General features: G+C 38.7%; 1 protein-coding gene across 5 annotated transcripts in view; it reads right to left on the minus strand.

Moving 5' to 3' along the window:
- The window catches only part of PCSK5 (proprotein convertase subtilisin/kexin type 5), a 264,454-nt gene that overhangs the window by 204,177 nt on the left and 35,594 nt on the right, over positions 1-24,683 (minus strand). For all 5 annotated transcript variants that reach the window (XM_052701373.1, XM_052701376.1, XM_052701375.1 and 2 more), the window contains exon 3: positions 12,773-12,886. In XM_052701373.1, coding sequence (XP_052557333.1) covers positions 12,773-12,886 — 114 coding nt within the window. The remainder of the gene's footprint in view (positions 1-12,772; positions 12,887-24,683) is intronic.

Here is a 24,683-nt window from a genome sequence, read left to right on the forward strand (position 1 = left end):
GGTGTTAGAAATGATACTCTCTCACCCTCAGTTTCTTTCTTCTCTACTATGTTGCTTCCCCTGGGTATGTTCAGTTAGTCATATGCGATGATGGAAGAGAATGGGACAGGATTGGAGGTGAAGAGAATATACAGAGTAGGCTGTGAGATAATGAGTCTCTAGGATATCTTGGAAAACGTCCTCATTAGAAGATGTCACCGAGGAAGTTTTCTGAGGCATGGAGTACTTGGGGTACAAGAATTCAGAATGTTCTTCTAGAATCCCATTTTCTGCATGTACTGATTCCTTTGCAAATTCTAAGGGCTATTGGACTATTTAAGTTGGCTGTATTAATTCCTTTGTCTGTATTTCAATTCACCTAAATTAGGCTTTAGTTAATGAAGAATAGATGGATTTCACTGTTGCAGTAGCTGGGATCACTCATTCAAAGTGGGTCTGTTCATTCAAACACTGTTTCTGAACTCTTACATTGGCTTATTTGAGCCCAGACCAGAAGACAGAAGGAAAAACATCTGATTCAATATAAAATGTGGAGGAGCACATGGGAGTTGAACAAAAAGGAAGTTATTCAATGTCTTCATAAATTTAGAAACTCTTTTTCTTTGCTTAATATTGTCTCTATTTTTTTGTAAGTGGGTTTTCTGGCTTCCAAATATAATCTTGTAGCCATGAACTAATATTACAAAACAGCATCTTCCAAGAATAGTTTACCATTCATTAATACTCTATCTTGTCCTAAAGACACACAAGAGGAAAACCTCAATGCATATTTAATGTGTAGTCTCTTATGTATATTTAGATTTGTCTCTCCCTAGGCCTTTACGCTTAAGCTATTTGAACTTAAAGTAGTTTTGAATTGCTTTCAAAACTGAAAATAACCTTCTTGTTCTTTTAGAAATTCACATAAAAATAGATAAAGACAGGGCAATTGCATGTTCAAAATGACACGCTCGTTCATGGATTAGTGGATTCTAACAGAATAGAAAGGGCAAGACAAAAGTAGTGTCAGCAGTGTAAAAGATTCACATTCGAATCTCTTGGGCCTGTATGAGGGTCTTCCCTCCTGCACATTTCCTTCCTCTCTCTGACCAGCATGCATTTCTGCTGTTTGCTAGAAATAAACTTATTTTGAAACAGCCAGTGTTTAAGCTTTCACAGAATTTATAACCTCTGTAGCAAAAGAGCAAGCACAGTTATTGCCCACATTTCTCCTCCCCTCAGTATTGGTATTTCTTTCTAAAAGCAACAACCTGTTTAAGGAGGCCTTGGATTTTGTGCTGACAGACTCCTCTGTGTTCTGAGTCTCAGCTCAAAGTGATCATCTCATTTACCTCATTAAATTTCACCAGATTTGTATTTAAAAGACAGCAAGGACCTTTCCGATGTGAATGTGGACACACTTAGTGGACTTCTCACTGACATGACACGGATGGAGTTTGCTGTACTTTTACTCTTCTATTCTACTCTTAAGTAGCTGGAGCAGTAGCAGCTGGAAGTCATAGCACAGATTTTATGGCATTAGAAGTACCATAAATAATGTCAGTGCTCTACTGAAGGTTCTCTCCTCACTAAATTTTCTTATTTTTTTAAACATGGTCTAGGAAAGCCTTAGGGTCAGCAAGGATTGTGATCTTGGCACACTTATAACCTTAGCTACAGTGCTTTCTTGTGAGATACAGGGGAAGAGAGCATAACTGCACAAATGTTGGAATCAGGAAAGCTAGAGTTTTGATACCCCAATTCTCATGATAGCCTGAGTCATACGTCATTTGTCATCAGTAAAAGAAAAAGATAATTTTTAAAAATGATCTGATACCTGACATCTTAGATCTAAATTGTGCTACTCTCATCTCTATTTTGCAAAGAACACTTTATAGATCAGGCTTGCTTGGGTACAGAGTACTCAGAAATTTGTTTCTTGTTTAAGTGCTCCCAGACAAAAAACCTAAAATACATTAAATGTATTATTGAACGCATACAGTATAAAACATTTTGTAGTTAATCTAAGCAGTTTTCTGTCTGATTATATTCCAAATCTATTGTTAGCTGTTTATTTTGAACTGAAGATAAATGGAGATATTTGTTATAGATCATTAGAAATTCAGCATAGATTTTGTGGTACTTTAATTGCAGAAACTAGCCAGTAAAATTCAGTTGAAAAAAACTGTAACTTTATACACAGTATTTCACAGAACAAGATGGCACAGAAGAGTACTAGTTTCTTAATGTGGCTTAGCTTTTACTATGAAAAAATTCACATTTTAATTTTTTTTTAAAGTTAAAAAAAGAAGAGGATACTCTCCCTCTGAAGACTGGTAGAGGAATATGAGTTAATGCTGTATGATTTATTACCAAATCTTTGACACCCAGAGAAGCTCTTCCAAATGAGTATGAAAATTATTTCACAGTTGCTGCTTTGAGGTTCAGTGAAAATGCTGGTGCGATTTGTGAACATTGCTGGCTTCCACTTTGTGTTTTCTGTAAACTTCCAGAGATGCTGACCTGTAAACCATAATGGAATGTCCCACAGGAAAACATCAAGTAGCCTATCTGGACTTTAAACCTGCTAATCCTGCTACAGTAGTTGCATTAACAGTCTCTTTTCAGTAGATAAGGTTAAAACTACTAATTTTGTCTTTTTGATTACCTAAAGTATGTTGCTGTTTTCCAGTCTTGAATGAATTCAGGGCAAATTGTGCATTTCATGACTTTATGTTTCTAGTTCTACCTTGTCCACAGAAAACAACAGCTATGTTTCCCAGCTACAGTTTAGCAAAGTGATATTTTGACAGGCAGTTTGATTCTTCCTAGTGGTACTTCCACAGAAGTCATAGATTGTATCCTTTCTGAGAAACTAAGGGCTCAATCTTCACGTGCAAGAAAAACCACAAATGCAAAAAACGTATGCAAAAAGCAATCCAAGTTTCAAAATATGCAAAACACTTAGAAATATGTCATGCCTCCTCAGGAAGAACAATGATTTGGCTTTAGCTATATAGACAGAGAGAAAGAGAGAAAAATTATTTTGAGAACAGTAAGAAGAAATTGAGGTTTTTCTTTAGGTACTAATGTCTGACATAGGTGGGCTTGAAGTAAACTGCTAGGCAGTAGTAAAGATGGTAAATATTAATTTGTGGCAGGTGGAAATCTGTTCCAGATTCTGTTTTCTCTGTGCTTGGCTTAAAACGGGACCTCTTCTCTCCCCTCAGTGTCCCTCACCCCATCCCATCAGGCTTCTCGTCATTCCTTCTTTTGTCCTCCTCGGTTTCCTTCCACAGTCCCACTCACCTTAGCTGACCAGGGTCCTAAAATCCTTTTTTTCAGCTCTGCCATTCACATTTGGAGTTGCAAGGGAGGCATAAGACCAACTCCACACAGACATCAGCGGCAGCACATGGGAAACAATTGGCTTGTATTACTTTTTACCTCCACCACATTTCAGGCCAACAGAAGCCTAGGAGGCTCACATTACTCACTGCTGGGAAAGTCTTATTAGCCTTACTGTGGCAGCCCTTGAGTATAAAATATACAGCACCAGAGCAGGAGTATTCTTTTCTGTGAATGCTAGTACAGCTCACCTAAGGGCTCACAAATAACCTATTGGTCTGCTACTGTACAGCACACTAGAGAAGAAGATCCTTCACCAAAGCTCAAAGCAATGCTCACATCAGAGTTCCTGTAGAAAGCGATAAGTAAGCAACATTTCCTGAGTTTTGGTTTCATCATCAGAACTGATGACAGCCAGCCCTATATGCAACTACTCCAACTACTTCAGAGCTCCTCAGGCTGTAGAGCTTTCAGTTGTGGTGTAAATGACACTGCATCTGTCTGTACCAGAAATCTAATTGGACAATTATGAGGGTTCCAAAAGTAATACCTCCTATTTTATTGTGTCGGCTCACAATGTCGTAGACAGATGTTGGTGGTATGGCAGTAGAGGCTGAACCTTCCCAACAATATTACATTTTGTTGCCATGTGACAGATGGCAGCAGAAGGGCGTCTGACATGGAAGTGTGTATGAAGCAAAGGGGTGTGACTGAATTCCATCTCCACGAGGAAAAAATGGCACCCAGTGACATTCATCAACACTTGCTGTACATTTCTGGAAACAAAACAGCTGATGTGAGCACAGTGAGGTGGTGGGTGGTGCGTTTCAGCAGTGAAAACATGAAACACAAGCCATGTTCTGGACAGCCAAGCACAGCTGTCACATCACAAAATGAAGAGAGTCTTGCTCAGCTGATCCATGTGATGCAGCAGATTATGATGAGGGAACTGTGTATGGGCTGAATATTGGCTTCAGTGTGTTAGAAACTATATCAGTAGTGTTGAATATCAAAAAGTTTGCAGCACGTGGGTCCCGCAGGACATGTTCTGTTCTCTGCCTCACCAGGAAGAGAGTGAAAACTATACATAACTTTGTCAGAAACTACTGAAACAATATGAGGCTGAAATTGACAGTTTCCTGGATTGCATCATTGCTGGTGACCAGATATGTTGTCATCACTATGAGCCAGAGTCAGAATGGCAGTCCATGGAGTGGTGACATGTTAATAATCAAAGCAAATGTTCAAAATGTGGCTCTTGGCAGGTAAAGTGATGCACTGTTTTTTGAGATAAGAGGTGATCGTTATGGATTGCTGGGAACCTGGACTACCTATGAATTCTAACTTCTACACTGTGATGCTGACTGAGCTAAAGGCTCAAACTTCCAGAATCAGCCCAGAGAAGAAGACAGCCTTTCAGTTGGAATATGATGAAACCAGGCCCCATATCAGTTTGAAGACCATGGAGCACATTGCCAATCTTTGCTGGACTGTCCTACCACACCCACCATATAGTCCAGATTTGGTACCCTCTGACTCCCATCTGTTCAAGCCAATGGAAGATAGGCTGCTTGGGCGAAACTTTCTTAGCAACAATGTCATCATAGTCAGTGTGAAACAATGGGCCACCTCCACTGGTGCAGTTTTTTCTGCATGTGGCATTCAGGTTCTTCTGGCAAAAATTCATAGCCAATGGTGGTGACAATGTTGAAAAACAGTGTTACTGAAAATTTCTTCTATCAAATAGTGTTATTGTGTTATTTCTATCTGTGTAGTTTCCACAGAAAGAAATAGGAGGCATTACTTTCAGAACGACCTATGCATGAGAGAAAAACTGATAAATACTGTCTGGTAAGTAAAAGTAATTCAATGTGCTGATCAACACTCAGTTCTAGCCTGATGCTTCCTTTGTAATCTTATTTTGGTGCTAGACAACCAGCCACGTGACCATATGCTGTTTCATTTTATATGCCAACTATTTCATTCACAATAAAATTTGGGCATCTGCTTTTCAATTCAGTTTTGAAAAGTAGGAATACCAGATGAGACAGTGATCTGAGATATCCAGCACAGCTTCACCAAGGGCAGATGGTACCTGAGCAGTCTGGCCTTCTATGATGGAGTGATGGCAACAGTGGACAAAGGAAGGGCAACTGATGTTGTCTACCTGGACTCATCAGACCTTTGACATGGTCCCACACCACATACTTATCTCTGAATTGGAGAAATATGATTTCTAAAGGTGGACTATTCTGTGGATAAAAACTTGGTTGGAAAGTTGCAGCCAGAGGATTGTGGTCAATGGCTCTATGTCCAGGTGGAGGCCAGGGACATGTGGTGCCCCCCAGGGGATTGTCCTGGGGCCAGCATTTTTTAACATCTTTATCATGACATAGATGAGGAGATCCCACAAACGCTTAGCTAGTTTGTGAACAACACCATGCTAAGTGATTCAACTGATAAGACAGAATGAAGGAATGCCATCCAAAGAGATTTGAACAAGTTCCATGTGAATCAAATGGGGTTCAACAAGGCCAAGTGCAAGGTGTTGCACTTGGGTCAGGGAAATCCCAGACATATGTACAGACTGGGAGAAGAACTCATTGTAAGCAGCCCTTCCAAGAAGGACTAGGGGATACTGTTAGATGAAAAGCTTAACATGAGTCAGCAGTGTGCACTTGTGGCCTAGAAGGCCAACAGTGTCCTGGGGTGCATATGCAGACCAGACCCGAGCCATTGGGAAGTGTGCTACCTTCCTGGAGCCCAGGTTAGGGACATAACTAGAAAACTCCCAAATCTGGTTAGGTCCACTGATTACTTTCCATTACTCACAGTTCAGGTGGGCAGTGATGAAATTGCTCAGAGAAGCCTGTGAACTATGAGAAGAGATTTCAGGGGTTTAGCTCAAGAAACGGGAACACAAGTGATCTTTTGTTCTGCAGGGAGGAAGTTAGGAAGGCAAAAGCCCAATTTGAACTCTGATTGGCCACTGCAGTCAAAGAGAATAAGAAATCTTTTTACAAATATACAAATATACAAATGGTAGGAGAAGAACCAAGGAGAATTTCCATCCTTGATACAGTGGGGAATGTGACCACTGAGGATAAGGAGAAGGCTGAGGTCCCCAATGCCTTCTTTACATCTGCCTTTAATAGGCAGATCAGTTATGCTCAGGGCACTTTACACTCCGATCTGGAAGTCTGGGATGCTACACAGAATACCACCCTGATGATTCAGGTAGAGAGCCCCTCCTCCATCTGGACTGTCACAAGTCCATGGGACTGACCAGGATCCAGCTAGGGTGCTGAGGGAGCTGACGGCGGTGACTGCCAAGCCACTGTCAGCCATCTACCAGTGCTCCTGGATATCTGGAGAGCTCACAGAGGATTGGAGGCTTGCCAGTGTGACTCCCATCTTCAAGAAGGGCTCCATGGCATGTGCATGGCATCCAGGGGATCAGGCCCAGCAAGCACGAGCCCAGCAAGCACATGAAAGGCATGTCATGCTTGATCTGCTTTAGGGCCCCTCACTACAAAAAAGATATTGAGGCCCTGAAACGTGTCCAGGGAAGGGCAATGAAACTGGTGAGGGGTCTGGAGCACAGGTCTTATGAGAGCGGCTGAGGAGCTGGGATTGTTCAGTCTGGAGGAGGCTCAGGGGAGACCTCATTGCACTCTACAACTTCCTGAAGGGAGGTTGTGGTGAGTTGGAGTTTGGCTTTTTCTCCCACAACAAACAGGACCTGGGGAAATGGCTACAAGTTGTCCCACGGGAGGTTTTAGACATAAGGAAGAACTTTTTCTCTCAGAGAGTGGTCAGGCACTGGAATGGCTGCCCAGGGAGGTGGTGGAGTCACTGTCCCTGGCAATGTTCAAGAGGCGTCTGGATGAGGAGCTGCGAGGTATGGTTTAGTGCTTGTGGTAGCAATGGTGATGGGAAGATGGTTGGACTAGATGATCTTGCAGTTCCTTTCAACCTTATCATTCTATGATTCTATGAAAGGTGGTAGCAGGGAGATGGAGGTGATTGTCCCCCTTTCATGAGATCCCTTCTGGAGTGCTGTGTCCAGTTTTGGGGCCCCCAGCACAAGAGAGTTGTGCAGCTGTTGTAGAGAATTCAAAGGGAGGTCACAAAGATTATCAGAACTGAAGCACCCTTCCTATGATGAAAGGTTGAGGTAGCTGGGCTTGTTCAGCTTGGACAAGAGAATACTCCAGGGAGACCTCATTGCTGCCTTCCAGCACTTAAGGGGAGCTTATGAACAGAAGGGACACTGATTTTTTTAATAATCTAATAGCGATAGGGGAACAATTCGTAACTACAAGAGGGAAGATTCAGATTAGATAAAAGGAGGACATTCTTTATGCAGAGGGCTGTGAGGCAGAGGCATGGGTTGCCTAAAGAAGTTGTAGATTCCCCGTCCCTGGAAGTGTTCGAGACCAAATCCCTGAGGAACATGATGTAGTGGCTGATCTAGGGGGTGGCAGCCCATGGCAGGAGGACTGGAACTAGGAGATCTTTAACATCCTCTCTAACCCAAGCCATTCTATGATTCTGTGATTCTGTGATTCTGCGATTTCTGTTTACATATTTTTTTTAGAGTATTTTTTTCAGAGATTTTGCAATTTGATTTTTTTCTGCAACCGAAGTGCAGCATATTTACTTAATGTTTTTCTTGTCATAAAAAAAGGCCATGTAGATTATAATGTTCAGTAGTCTTTTTGCACTGTATTGTTACCTCACTGTGAGAAAACAAGATTAATGAGATGTACAATGAGATGTAGCTTTACAAAATTTTTTCTTGTGGGTTTCAAACAAATGGTTGTAAAGTGTCTGCTTTTAGTACTCCTCCAAATGCACTTTGTGTTCCACCTACTTTGTCAAAGCATGGTTTATGTCTACAATGAAGGAACAATGAGGAATGAATGGAAAGAGCAAACAAAAGTAGAGGAAAATAAATATTCAGAAAAAAAAAATAGAGAAAGGATTTAGTTTGGAGAGAATAATAGCATAATTGGACCTTAAAGGATTAATTAAGAAAGCCAGTGTGGACCTAAGATACATGTAAAGCAAAATGGAAACTTTACTTCAATAATGCTTTGAATTATGCTTAATTTTAGTTTGGAATGCAAAAACAATAAAAATATGTTTTATTTGATTTATATTACCTAATAAGTAAAATTCTTCTTCCATTCCAATAAGCTTATGAACGCCTTGCTCATTTTCTATCTGAAAAGTCAAGAGGCTTGTTCGCATGTTCCACTTATTTCTGTGGCTTACAGCCTTAAGATTCACTGCTATCTAAATTTTCATGATGATTCTCAAGCATGCATTTCAGAGACTGTCTAGTATCTTCTCTGAGCAGAACACCATTTTTAAAGTTATATTATTCAACTCTGTGGGTAGCTCAGTTATTTTATGCTGTAGCTTCTCAGAGGAATACATTCTCACTCTATTAATATACATTGCTATGGACAAATTGCAAATGGCAGTTTCGCCATGCTTCTCTCTGACAGTGCCATGCCTTCTCCAGCTGCAGGGAGTTACCTCTGGACACCCCTTTCCTCTTTGCTCATGCAGTAGCATCCAACATAAGAAAACATTTGGCTGATACACTTTAACTATTGTATTTATTCTTATGTGCTCTACAAAACAGTGCCTCTCCCTCCAGCCTCACAATTCAAAACACTGTACTTCCAGTAAATTCTTAGTTTTACAATAATATCTTCTTATATATTCACTTCTTGTGTAGGTAACTAGGCCATGCAGAACAGGATGTGCCTAATAAGAAATGGAAACTTTTTCTCCTAATTAGAGAGTCCTGTCAGCAATAGTGATTACTATTAACAATAGCATGGATGATAACAGTACTGAAGAGGATTAAACTCGATCCATGTTGAAAAAGATTTTTTCCTGAGCTGACTGCAAAGACAGTCTGTGTCTTTGTAGACTAATTATGGCTTGTTAAAAAATAATCAATGGTAAATTAATTTATTCTAGTTATGTTCTATTTTACAAAACTATGCAATGAGAGCCTGCATAACAGCAGAGCAAGACTGCAGCTGCAGAAGGTAGCACTTGTGTGCCTATCACTCCAGCTTTTCCAGACGTTAACGAAGGTATTCTGAAACAGTGGGAAAGAAGAGTCAGAAAAGAGCACTGTGACTGAAATCTAGTAAATTTATTTAAAAGTGAGTCATAGTGGTCGTATTCATCACATCTTCCCATATATTTGCAATTTTTTTTCCAGTCACTTGTATTTATTATGACCATTTTTTCCAAGAGAAGAAAACTCATTAAAACAAGTGTCAGGAACAGTGAAATCAGTTAGGCACAAAGTTCCCCTTAAGTCATTCCAAACACACTGTTTATTGTTACTACAAGTTAAGTAAAACAGTTTCAGATAGCAGTAGGATTTTAGGGTTGACTTCGACCTCTTTCAGTTACACAAGCAGATTATATATTGTTCATCCAGTTATTGACAAACAGGTTATTTGGTCAACACCAATGGAAGAGAAGAAATTTAACAGAAGGAACATAATAATAGAAAACTAGCTGAGCTCTGGGTGTGGCATGCAGGACTTAGCTTCCTCCTGACTCAATACTTGGAAAGACATTTTAACTAGGAACCATCCTTCCTTTTGATTTTACTTGTTTGGTATCATTCTAAGCAAGTTTGATCAAGTCTGTAGGTCATTTTCAAACAGTAGCTGTACAGAGACTGTCACGTGAAGGTTTGTGTGTTACTTGCTCTATGAAAAGGTTCTATTTTACCCTTAACACAGATACCTAAATATCAGAGGTCATGATCAAGTAGATGTTTTTTCCCCAGCTTTCATTGCTCCGAGTGAGGCAAGACAAAATATGTTTCCCTTGACTTAAGTGTTAGAAAGCAATGAAAGAAGTTATTTCTCAGTACCTAATCCTGTAGCAATGAAAAAGTACCAGGATACTTCTTTAGCTGATGAGTGGCTCTGGATGTTCTATCTGCTTTGGGATCCTATGAACTGTAAGCCACTAAATATCTACATTTCTAATTTCTCTACACTTTCTATGAATGTTTCTAGACTAAATTGAGAAAAATAGAGCTATAAAAAGAAAACCTTTCAATTAGCTTATGAAAAAGTTCTTGAGAGATACTTTTAACCTTTGCAATGACTCAAAACAGGCGTGAATTCCCTTTGTAAGTTCTTGTCATTGACTTCACACAAAAAAAAATGCATTATTTCTAGTCTCAACTATTGAAATTACAACGGAGATCGATGTGAAGAAAAATTGGACAAGAAAAATATTAATTATGTTTTATTTGATGAAGTCTTTGAATAAAAGTTCTTATGTCAACAAATGTGAACTATATTTACAGCCCTGTTGGAGATTTCACCAGTTCAACGGCCAAAGGTATCAATCTTAACCACAAGGAAGTTACTTATTAATCAAAATGCAAACCTGTACATGATAATACTTCATTACTTTCTCAATAACACATCTGCAGCCAGCAACCTAAAAACCTCTTTCTGGCACAGCAATGACTGACATCATTAACTAACCTCCAATTCCTTTATTTTCTCTTTAACTAATAAAGATAACCAGATTAACAAAAGTAGCTATGGTTACGATCACAAATACAGTCATATGAGGATATCTGTAATGAACCATGTCAGTCCTGAAGTCAACTCATTCGCATATTTTTAACTATTCTCTCAGTTCCAACACTGCACTTGCTAATACTTTACTGGTTGCTCTCATCAAAATGTCATCACATCACTCACATTAAAGACATTGGAAATATAAGAGTTATTCAGTGGAGGCAAATGCAATCAGTCAGGGGCAGTCCTTCCTCAGAGTGTTTTCAAGTAAGGTTCTTCTTATACAGGTACAAAAATGAAAGTACTCTGAAAGTTATACACAACAAACACTAAACTTTCTTTGTTGCCCTAATGAGTTTATGAAACAATGTGGCCAGGCAACACAACTGACTTACAAACAGGAGACTGATGTCTTCCTGAATAAAACTATAGGTAACTGTTATAACTGCCTCTTATCGATTTGAAACAAAACAAAACAAGAAAAATACTAATCCAATTCCGCCAGAAAGCCATGGTGACACACAAAAAAACTTGCATGCAAAGCTAGGAATGCAGAGGAGATATTATATGAGCTAACATTAACCATACTAGCAGGCTTTTGACTCGCTGCTATTATTTCCTTCAAATTTGTACTTCCTCTTTCATTTAAAGACAGAGCTGAAACTTCTGGTTGGTGACATACTCATATGTTCTATAATGAAGATGAGGAGTTTTGACTATTTGTGTTTATTAACAACAATTGGTTTTCAAATTACTTCAAGCTTACATTATATTCTTGTTTCTTTTTCAGTCCATGCAACAATAAAACTACAAGCCAGAACGAAATGAATGTTAAAAAGAAACATTTTTTAAAAATGTAATGCTTTCTTAGAACAATCTTGCTCGTTCACATGAAATAATACACTAGTGTTTTGAAATTAACAAAATACCTGAAAAGATATTGTCTATCTACAGCAAAATTGTTGCCAAAAAGGCATAATTTCCTCACTGTCTGAAGCAATTCCTTCTATCAAGCTAAACATTCTGAGTGTCTGAAGCAATTCCTTCTATCAAGCTAAACATTCTGAGTGTCCTGCTGCCAGTGACGAAGTTGATATAGTGAAAAAACAAGATGCAAATACTTAGAACTATGACAGCAGAATAGCAGGGAAAGTTTTCAAGTCTGTAGTATCCATCATGGGGACGTGGATTCCATTGCCTAACTTGTTACTTCTCAGTTTCTATAACCAAAGGTATGAATTTTTTATTTGTACCCTCATAGGTGCAACGAGGATAATATGGTCACTAAGGAGTTCCACTCCAGGCTTTAACTGTGAGTACCAAGCAAAGATGAAAAAATAAGTTTGCTCAGAAAACACAGAATTCTTGTCAGACGGGAAGCAGTATAAACAATCCATTTACTTTAACAATGGAATTGTTCATTACTAAAGAGAATGTAATTACAACATTGAGCAGATAGTGTTTGGGGCTCTTTTCTCCTCTTTCAGGACACATTTGTACCACATTAATGTCTGAGACAGTGAATTAGACACATTGAAAACAAGTGGTTTCACTGCTCCCACAGATTGCAGCCAAGTTCCTTCCTTCTCACTGCTGAAAGTTTATCCTCTAATAAATAATTCCCAAGACATCTTGCAATAGGAAGCATTCATGAATGAATGCATTAATAAATGTTTCCTATTGCAGAGCTCCCTGGGATTTCTTGTAATACCTGCAAGGAGTTTACAGACCCTCATTAGTTACATTAAAAAAAGGAAATTTGCTACTTCTGAACACACTATTTTGCCCTGTTTCAAAACATCATAGCAGATAACTAAATGCTGGCATGAAACAAAGCCAATGACCCGTTATGCACTTACCATGTACCACATGCTTGGCCACTTGGGATCATTGAAATAAGTGGATTGGGTACCTCCAGGTTTATAATCCCTCTTTATCCTTCTTTTAACCACCTGCTGTTGTATCCACTCCACCTGCCAACCAGGAAAACATTTGGTAAGTGTTAGGGTTTCATAGAGATTATCAAGAAATGTGTGAAATCTTGGGAAGTTTCCCATTACCATACTCAAAGACATATTTCATGTTAAGGAGTTCATTTTGGCAGTCGAAATGCACAGCTCACCTTGGCATATGGTTCACTAGGGAATAAGCCCAATTCTGCTAGTGCTACAAATCTCCCTGAACAACTACTTATATCTCCTGCTAGAAGAATTTCATTTGCGATCATCTTTTGAATGCTGTGATTTTTTTTTCATTATTAGAATTGAACTTTTTTTCAAATTTGTAAAACTAGTTTTATAAAGTGTAACAGTAGATCACAAGCAGAAATAAATTATACTTCTGACTGTTCTTTGTTTTAAGTCTGTTTCTGAGAACAAAAGCTTTCAGTAAAATATTAAAATATTCTGCTTAACCAATATCTAAATCATCTTCACTGCTTGGAGTGAATACAACAGAATTAAAATATATATTTTAGTAGAGTAACTCTGCATCAAGATTCTCTCTGCCAGGTGCTCCAGAACATAATTCAGTGCAAAGTACTAGTACAGGGAGAAAAAGACCGACATTGAGCAAAAGGTCAAATTATAACAACATCAAAAAGAACTTGAAACATCAAAGTTAAGGGTTAAAAGCAGAGTTCTTAAAATCAGATTATTTTCCGTCAGATACCTCTTCGTAGATTCACAACACACTCAGAAAGAGCAAGACTGAAAGTGACATCAGCCTTAGAGCAGACAGGACTGCAGGCATTTTGGCATTGCCTAGTCTAAGTGTGCGCTAGTTTCTATGAATGTGAACAGCATAACTATCCACATAGAAAGAAAGAGATTATATTTACACATCTATCTCACTTAAACTTCATATTTTTCCTGAATTGTTTCATGGGATATAACTACAAAAATTGAATTCACCTCTTCCCAAGCAAGACAGCTATTTCCTCTTAGCAGCCAATTCTTCACCTTTTATTTCTGCTGTTCATGAATATCTGTGTATGCACACACACACATATATATATAGAATAAGTTTACTTTCAGGTCACATGTTTCTCTTTGTCACTTGTCAGAGACAGTATTAACATTTTTCCATGGCAGGATAATTTTTACTGTATCTGCAATTCAGCTTCAAATCATGAGGTCCTTAGAGAGACTTGTCCACTGACATCAGTGGAAGTTCTGCTTGAGATCTATACTACCTCTACCTTTACCATTGCTACTACGTGGTTTCCATGGTTTCTTTTAGAAAATGGAATTGTGTTTTTCCCTTTCTTAAGAATCAACTCCAGGGTTAAGAGTATTCTACTAGTGAAGAAATTGTCTGGTTTAAGAAGACAAGACTATGAGGTAATGTTCATGCAGAAATCCATTTCTCTGTTCTTCTGTTAACCACTGTAAATCCTTTTCAGTTTCAGAGAAAATTGAGGTATTTGATAGAGTGCCTTTTCCTCATGATTACTCTGCTCCTCTTCCGGACCAAGCTGCAATCCATCTTGGTAGACACTCTCTTGATGATCTGACAGCTGGCTGCCCTTCATATCTTATGAGATCTAGAGATCCCATCAAGTGGACACCCACTCAGCCTTCTGTAGGTCATGCAGTGGACTCTGGAGGGAATGTGAGATGTAGAGTGTATCTGGCCAGAGGCAACAAGAGAGAGAGCCAAAAGACTGAAGAGGCTGCTCTAAAGTGTGATCAACATCCCTCTTAAATGGATCTCTCCTCCATGACAAAGACTGATTTATAATTAACATTTAATTAACCCTATCTCCTTGTCACCTCCTGCCAATATATGGTCTCTTTTTCAGATCCTCAGAACAGCTTTTTTTTTCACCCATCACCCTTTTAATCCCTAGCCGGTGGCCCAGCCCTCCCATCACATCTGAAGCCGGATGAAAGGCTGGATACCACTTGATTCCTGACTCAGTAGCTGCTTGGATTGCCTCAAACCATGGACCACAATTCCACCAATTTATGCTAGTATTTAGCAACCAATAACAAAAAAGATTCAATGTGTCTGAACAATCAAATATGATTTTCAAGGCTTATACAGTTCCACCTTCTAAATCTTATCATGAGATATATGCAAGAAGGAGAGGGGTTTTCCTCACAAGACAAACTGCAAAACTTTTTAGCAGTAACTGTGAAAATATGTTCTCTCCATTTATTTACTCCCTATTCAGCTGCAAATATCTACTGATTGTTAAAAAGATAAACAGTAGAGGCATCATAGTACTTGCTGAGAGTGAACATCCATACACTTATGCCTCAAAAAACCCCCAACAATTAATTCATTCTCTCTTTTCCTGTTATGCCAGATGACATTACTGAGAACATTTATCAGACAGTCCTTTAGTTCAAACAATCACAAATATTGTCTCAGTGTGCCATTCCAGTTAATATGAACAATAATAAGACAAATAAACAATTCTGTATATGCATATACATAAATATTTTTGTACAAGCATGTGTTTGTACAGGAGCTTGGATCATCTGATTTAATATTCAATAATATGCAATCCAGCACAGCTGATGGTTAAGATTTTAGTGACGTACAGATAGATATATACCACCTTTTAACAAAAAAAATGAAGTGACTGTTCTACAGATTGTGTATTTGTCAGAGCCTGCCCCTAAAACATGCTAGATGTTGCCTATAATTTCTGTTTCCTCAGCTCCCAGAAAATTTAGGGGAAACATATGAAAGAGTAATTCTGCAGAAGGACTGTACAGCATGCACAATCAGACCCAATGCCAGAAAAAGAAATGTAACTCTTCCCATAAAGCCTAACGACAATTTCATGTACACGTAAAATTACTATAAATAAAACAGCTGTTTGGTCTCATTCAAATACAGATTTATGCAAATAAAATGTTTCATAAGAACACATATGGGAAGATAGCACAGGCAGCGCCATAATCATAGATACGATGTACACTAGGAGGACTCACCTTAGGCACCTGCAGATATCCAATTAAATAGAAGGGGAAGAGGGAGTCAAAATGATCTTTAAGATACAGTGACTGTGTACTGTGTTGAGAGAGACAGTGCAGGATGCTAGCCAGAGTAAATACAGCAGGCAAAAATAAAGCAATACAGCCGGCTTGATCACAATCCTGGGTATAGCCTTCTCTGCAAGATTTTTATCAAACAGCTTCAGTCAGGATCTGCTTAGTAACTATTTTTATACTGAGGATGCGCTGATACACCCATCTAGGATGTAATTTAAAACATTCCAGGAAACTCATTTTCTCATTTGAGAAGTCAGTGCATAAAGCTTAGTTTATAGAAAATATCACTGCTACAGAAATAGAACACTCTACTGAATACTAAGGCTAGTTTATTTTCTTTTAAAACTGAAGAGAAAAACTTGCCAGTAGTCTTTAGTGTAAGTTACACTATACAATTACTGGGATATATCAATGAAGACTAGGTCAAGACTCAGCAGTTATTTTAGTATTTCCTTTGAGTATTTTATGGGTATTCATGCACGTGTCACTGTCAAATGCCTGGTACGTCTTGGATTTGTTTGATTCAGTATGAAAAGAACTCATTTGTATAAAAATATTTTCTTTAAAGAAGTTTCTACACTTCCTAAACTATAGTCCTTGAAGGAAAATCTCTGAAGTAATTGATTATACAGATTCCCATCTCTTGCCAAAAGGAGACTCTATGCGAACAATGAGGTGCATTTTAACATTTCCATAAAGTCACACTTGCTGAGGGGGAACAGTGCACATTTTCCCATTGACTTCAGCTTTGAAAGTTCCATTTCCTGAATGTCTAGAAATCAAAGCCAAGCCAGATTGGAGACCAAACCATTAAAAAAAAAAAAAAAATCATTTCCAGTCTCCTCACTCCTAGGCTTGTTCTATACACAGCACAGCTCTTCTTCACAAACCTGCATGAAACAACGCTATGGAATAAAAGTTGCTCCGAGCTTATTCTAGTACATCATGCTTTCATTCTCTGTAGGCATAAAGAATATAATGAAATGTTATCTCTACGTGAAACAGAACTGCTTTCTACAACCTTCATTCTCATTTATTTAAGAGAACTCATGAGAAAGCAGCCCCGTGTATGTATGCAACAGTAAGAACTCTACTGCAATAAATTGTGAAAAAAAACTTTGAAAAACAAATGGGAAAACTTAAAAAGCTGAAAAAAAGAAAAATCCATCTATTATCAAATCAGGGTGTTTTTTAAAATACAAACACGAGATAACCTTGTGAAACAGCACTTACTTTGTTTTTCAAATATGTCATGAGGAGGTCTGCTTGAATAAATATTTTCAAATTGATTAAAAATGTGTCAAGTTAAGCATGTGAAAATGTTACCATTAAAAAGAAGGTATAAAAGCAAGTTGGAGGCATATACCTTTCCAGTTTGAGGAAAGAATGCACAGGGAAGGAACACCCTAACTCTGAGTAATGTATGCATTTCACATCAAAATCTATTATTTTTATGTTGCAGAACAAAAAAAAAAAAAAAGATGTGAGTATTCAGTTTATGAAAAGGAATTGCTTAAGGTGCCACTCTCATCATAATCACAGCATCATTCACTTCAGTCTGTCCTGCACCTCTAAGAAATTACAAATTCCTGCTCAGCTAAAATGAAAGCAAGTGTCAGATGAACATTATAAAGAGAAAGAAAGGACAGAAAACTCAGAGCACATGGAAAGTATCACCAAGCTAGCAGTGAATCTGCATGGAGTCAGGCTGAATGAGCAAAAGGGGCAACATTAAACCATGCGACAACCTGCTCTCTGTTGGGATGGCTTCACACTGCACCTGCTGCACCTCAGCCTTCACTCCTAAACACTGAGTGCTGATGTTTATGTGAGACCCAGGCTGAAGGAAAGGACAGGAGAGAGGGTGGTACTTCCAGAGAAAGAAACCAAGACAGTGCCTGGCCCATTGTGGGATATAAAAGAAAAATGGTTCTGACTGCTTATGGTAGCAGAAACAGTCAGTTATGAGTTGTTACCATCATCAAACTTTCTGTGACAGGCTCTACTTAACACACAATCTGACAACACTCTCCACTTGTATTTCACATTCTTATGAAAACAAAAAGTAAAAAAATTCAGGACTTAAGGAGTGTAGGAGGATATGCCAATCTCCAAGTAACACAACCTGGCTGTGGAAGAGCTGAGACTGAAGCCATCACTCAGCAATGCAGGAGGGCTGGGGAGGCCACTGGCATACCTCCCGTTGCTGACAGGCAGCCACAGAAGTGAGACTCCTGAAGCTGGATTGCTCCGCTTAAGAGGAATTGCATGTTTTTTAAATAATTGAACAGTAGGCTGTTTTCCTAACCTATCAGTATGCTCTGACTCATAGTAGCAGCAGTCAATTTGCACATAAAAATAGATGAAGACAGTTGGATAAAGAAGCTGTTGACATAGGTCAAGAGCTTGGAAAATTATTGCGGATGCCATTTCACAAACTGCAGGGGTCTAAAGTTGGATAAAAAGTCAATGAATCCAGCAGTGCTAAGTGATGCATTCTTGCTGATTGACCATGTTCTTCTTCAGCAAGGGTCAAAGACAATCCACTATCAAAGCAGTTGTCATAATTATGCTACACGTAATCTGAATAAAAGCAACATATAAAAAAAAAAGATTTTAAGACAGGCTAAGTAGAGAAAGAAAAGCAGAAAAGGAAAGAAGGCTGCAGAGAACGCTTGAAATTACTACTTTTGCCCAAAGAAACACATCTTGCACAACTGCAGAGAAAGCTACAGCAGCCCGACCTATGGAACAAAGCTGAAAGTCAGTGCATATTTTTCCATCTCATGACCACAGAAAAGCCAGCAGCCCTGATATGAATTAAGTTGTTTCTACCTACTCTGCTACACAAAAGTAACACATTACAGCACTCAGGCATACTTCCACATACTTGAGGTACCCCTATCCACAGCTGTGCTTGCAAACAGATCTGAAACTCCATCTGTCTTTCCTTCTTACCCTCTCCATCTCCAGATCTCACAACTCTTCACAAGCATCAACACAATTCTGCCTCCAGCTGCGTGTGGCAGTGGAGTCTTGCATTAAGAGCATTAAGAGCAAGTCTCTTGCATTAAGAGCAAGACTTGGGAGGAGTAAGTAGGAAAGGAACACAAGAAAAAAGTGCACAGCCCAGGCAGGGGCAGCAATACACCTTCCCTGTCTCATGAGAGTTCATTGCCAGTTTATTATGCTAGGAAAGGCAGGCACCACACTGAAATTCTGAAGGAGTTCAGAATGTCCACTGCCACGATGTATATCCTACTGGAAAGGCAGGAAAAAATTTTGCTGTACCAGCTTGAAAGTAACTCTCTTGTTTATACAATGCACTTTAATATTTGCCACCTTGGTTCACACAGTTCCCCTCATAACAACTCATGAATTACATGGAAACACAATTTTTAAAAACAAAGCAAAACCTCTATAACTGGTATGTTCTTACCTTGTCACATATAATGTAAGTTTATCTGGTCTTGGGACAGTATAATAATCTGGAATTCCAATGACTGTGAGAATTACTACTAACATCACTCCGAATGCAAACTGATATATCACGACTTCATCTAGCCTAGGTCTACAGTCACAACTTCTTAATAAAAGGCTGATACTAAATGCAGCATCTACAAGAGAGTAAAACTTTAAACTCTCTAAACTTACTTAGCTTTGGAGTCTAATATTTTGCAGTTGATATATCTTGAGGCTTATGCTTGTATTACTGTTATGACAATGATATATATGAATAAAAAACGGTAGAAATTTCTGATGGATTTTTCCTTTTCTCAGAGTAGTCCTTGCAATTCTTAACACAAATGATGAACTTCAGACATCTGTACATGCTAATTTCAGTTGTCCCTAAGTAACTTACAAAATGAATTCTTAGGAATACAAACTTGGGTCAAATATACCAGAGCAATTCCAAAGGTGCAAATCAGTCCACAGTTTGCTGTGGCTTCTACCACTATAGATATCAACTTCAAGTTACCAAATACAGTGAGAATTGCTGAGGTAGTAAAAGTATTTCAGAATTAAGTGGTATGTAATATACAAAAGTGTTCTACCAGTCTCAACCAAAGCAAACACAGGATGCTATTCCAGAGTAGTCTCCTCACTGGCCAAAATCTCCTTGAAATCATCCCTATACAATAGTGCTTCTCTCTACAAAAGGAAAAGCTATCATCTAATATTCAGTTTATTTCCTGTACGTTGGCTCAGCATCTTTGCCCACATAGAATGCTTCGACACATGTCCTCTATGGAAAATCTCCATCACAAAGTGTATAGTAAATACCAAGCCAAGCAGTTTTTTGTTCTGAGGCCACATGAAAAGCTGATTATATTTGTAGGTTTTCTATTGTCTTGGTATTGCTACTGTAAGTATATTCTTTATCATAAGAAAAGCATCTTTTATTAGTTGTTTTTTTTTTCCTGAACCCACCCTATTCCTAATGTGTAATAAAAAGTGAATGTTTAGAATTCAAAATTGGGTCATAAGTATTTAACTCAAGCCTTAGTTTCAGAGTTGCAAAATATTAAAGATAATTGGGTTTTGTTCTTTATGGAAATATCAGTGACATATCTACATATTTCATACCACGTTAAAAGCTCTTTGGCATTTCAGATGCCTTTGTGGCACAACTTGAGGACTTCTCCTACTTCTTTCATGGCCAGCCTCTGTATAAGAGTCTTTAACATCATCTCTCCAGCATAAAGCATGTAAAGCAAAAAAAAAAAAAAAAAGAGGAAAATTCCTGTGTCCTTTAAGACAGTGCTGGTTTAATCTCTCTTCTCCTCTGTTTGTAGCTCAAGCTCCAGTGCAACTCTTTCAGTCTTGAACTCTTCTAGCTTGTAGTGGGCAGTGAATTTGGGTGCTATGAAAACAGTGATTGCTGGATCTCTTAAACATCATCATTACCTTCTGAAATAATCTGCAGAGCAACTTACGAAAGACACCTGCAGCCAGCCTGAGGAAACAGTGCAGTCCAGACCCCCAGGCAAATGAAAAAGGACTGAAGTTTCCTTTCCTACATCCAGTAGGCTGAAGGAAAACAAATGTTTTTTTAACTGAAGTACTATTCCCACACCTCAAGAACTGCTGACAGTGGTTCCAATATCTCTCAGTTTCTTCAAGTCAGACCACATAAAAGCAAGAGTGATACTTGATTAATGAACTTGCTGTTTATACTGCTCTTTTTTATTTTAAAGCCTTGAGTGAAACAAGGGCAGTATCTTGGCTTTGCAACTCCCTGACAGTCCCTGCGCACATTCTGACATGAGAAACATGCCCAGAGCAGTCACTCAATTAGGGCTTTATCTCTCAATGCTCATAATTCACAGCACTCTTCAAATTACAAATTGAGAAAAAGAAAATGAAAAGCCTTTTTTTCCACGGCTCTTATTTATGGGACAGAATTTTCAATTGTATATATACTAAAGCTTTTCAATCTTCAGTCAGACTGGTCACATGAATTTGCAGTATGGTTTGTAAGTCTTGCCAAAATTTCTGTTATCTATGTGTACATCATTCGAAAGCTCATAAAGCTCACTGCTTTATGAGTTATATCTACTTGGACTTCTGCTGGGATAAAAAGTCTATAAAATGATCTATCATAAATGTGATTTTTCATGATGGCTATGAATACTCACAAGTGTGCAAACATGCATCTTTTTGAAATGAGCTTTTGCCATAGCAGATATTTTGCAGATAGAAGTTTCAGGAACTTCAGATGATGCCTCCTCCAGATTACCTTAGCAGACTGTTTTTGGGTGAGACAAGCAAGGTTGTCCTACATGTGTACTGAGCAGGGTGACAAATCTCACTGCCAGCTTCCTGCATTCAAGGCAAGGGATGCATGCTTACTACATGTAAGTACAGCATGTACTCCAGAAAGCAGCGCAGAAATGATTAACAGAAAAACAGACATGGAAGGAAATGTTTCTCAAGGTGTTCCTCCTACATGGGGAAAGGGAAACTTACAAATGTTCAGACTACAGCATCCAAAATGTATGCAGGCTGCCAACCTGTTGCAAAGGAACAAGCAATGGGAAACAGCTAGAGGTTGAAGCTAGATAACATCAGATAAAGGAAAAATGGAACAACTGAAAGACTTTCGGAAACTCCACTGCTGGTAACAGTGTTTTGCTGTAATGTTTTCATTAAAATTGGAAGATTTCTAAAAGCTATATTCTGCTTCAAACAGAATTCAGTTCCAGGGAGCCACATGACATCTGGTCAAAGATGGTTTGACAGGATGACCATAGTGTTTCCCTTTGGTCTTACAGACTTGAATCTGTTGGCAGCTGTATTTTGGAGAAACAGTTTCTTAGGAACACCCTGGAAAACAGAAACTTGTCTAAAATGCAAAAATTCTGGCTTTATTATATTATCATATACAGTTGTTGTAACTGTTATTGAGAAGAGTGGACTAATGCTGGGTTTGGGAAAAGTACTTAAAAATAAATTTTTCATCTGGATCTTTCACAAATACAAAGATAAAATTATATTCTGGTCCCCATATTTATTTTGAATTTCGGTTAATGAGAGTGATGGAATTTACTCCCCCTCAAAAAAATGGAAAACAATAATCTAGGTTAAATACAGCTTATACAAGCAACAGTCAACACATCAATAGATAGGACTGCTTAAAGTGGATTATAGGGAAAGGATTTAGAGTGAGAGTGTTTTATTTTACTAAAATATTGTCTGCATTCATACAGCGCTCTGTGTGACACCAAGATCAAAACATTGCCTCAGAAACACATCCAGAGTGCTCACTACACATGTGACACTTGCAGAAGTGAGTGCTCCCCTGTCAGCATGATCCTGCTTGCATGCAGAATGAGGAGGCTTGATGATGGCCACATACATCCAAGCTCAGGGCTTCACATAGGGCATAGCTCCTCTAAGCCACAGAATTGCAGCACAAGTTGGATTAATGATCTGCTGATGTGAAATACAACATCCAGCCAAGGAAAATGACCAGTTTCCAGAGACTCCATCCTTTCAAAACGATCCGATAAGAACACAGGTTGTTATATGCACAGAGTTTGGGGTAGGATAATTCTTTTTTCTATATCTTGGAAGAAGTTGTCTTTCCAGCTCCCTGTACTGCTCTTTATTTTCTGCTTATTACTCTTGATATGATAAATGATATGTGGGTATCAGCTTTACTTGCTGTACACAATTTATAATATCTGGGTGAGGTAACTGCCGCTGGAATTGAGTGTGGTTGCCCTGTCTGACAGAAGCAGGCAGAGAGATGCATAAAAATGTTGATGCACTACATCAGGATCATATATTGCTGCCAGAAAGTCTTCCAAATGCATGAGAAAAAAAGAAAACAAAACACAACTTTAATCCATTTTCTATGAATATCCTGCACTATAACCAATCTCATCAGTATCGGATGAAGCTGGATTCCCTCAGGAAATGGTGTGTAAAGGCTGCTCTGTCACATTCCTAGACAGTCTGTTCTGAGATGCTCTTGACCATAATGTTTTATTTCAATCCCTCTCTTTCTCTGATCTGGCATTCTGGCATTTGGGCCTGCAGGATCAACTGGTTCCAGAGCCATGTGTATTTCTCAGGTTCAAAACTAATATCTCTGCACTTCCTCCTCTTCTGACTCTTTCTGCAGCTTTATACTCCAGCAGCCAGAACAGTAATTTGCTATCTCTCTGCCACTAGCAATGCGAACTGTCTCTAACAACAGCAAAAGCACACTTTGTATAACATGAGACCATTGTAGGTGTCAGAGATGCTGTTCTCCCTGGCGAGCTACTAGAACCAAGATTAGAAATGAACGCATTAATTCTCTGTGCTTCTTTTGAAACGTTTAGTTGCTCTATCATTTTTTACCCATTTTGTTGTTAAAAAAAATGGAGGAGCATTCCCTCCATTGAAACCACAAAGAAATTCAAATGTTATTAACACTTAACAGCACATACAGACTACAGATTAACAAACATTTTCCTTTATGATCTTCTGCTCTTACACAACTATAACTACAGTGAGGAAATAGTCTCCTTATAGGCTTAAATTGCTCACATATAAATTCATGAAGAGTGATGTTGTAATCATTAAAGCTGACCAAAATCCTTTAGCAGTTCCTAAATTTTGGGAATGTAACATGCTTTTCTTTTCTAGGCTTTTTTCTTTCTTAGCATAACGTTTACACCTACAAAAACAGAGCCACACAAGTCTGTGTGATCCTGCTGTATATGCACAGCACACCCCTCATTAAAGGTCTGTCTCACTTTGAATGGGGCTGAGCACTCCAGCTCATATTGGGAGAGCTGACCAGATAGAGGTGTGGTTATGCAAGAAAGCAACAGTCGTGCTTAGAAACTCTAGCAGAGGAATGCTCAGACAATCTATCCCTGAATGCAAAGATTTTAGAAAGCATTTATATAATTAAGGCACACAAGAGAATTTAATGATGCCAGTTAAGCTAGCTGCACAGCACACAGTGTGTACCTTCTACTGTCTCAGCAAAAGTGGGACTTCTAGTCTCTGCCCAAGCCAACTGAAGACTACCCCACATGATGCACCATACTGCAGGGCATGCTGCCCTAGTTGCTTCCTCAGCCTTTGCCCATGATTTGAAACTGTCACGCCCCTGATGTCAAAGGGTCTTCTGACAAAGCAGAGAAATGGAACCTTACCCTCTTTGCTTTTGTTGTTTTGTTATCATGCATTCAGCTTCACAATTACAGTATTGTGAAAGGTTGTAATACCTTAAGACTGTAAAGTAGGAACCAGCATAAGTATT

The sequence above is a fragment of the Tympanuchus pallidicinctus genome, unplaced genomic scaffold (genome assembly GCF_026119805.1).
Source record: "Tympanuchus pallidicinctus isolate F22 unplaced genomic scaffold, pur_lepc_1.0 scaffold4, whole genome shotgun sequence".
NCBI classification, from domain to species: Eukaryota; Metazoa; Chordata; class Aves; order Galliformes; family Phasianidae; genus Tympanuchus; species Tympanuchus pallidicinctus.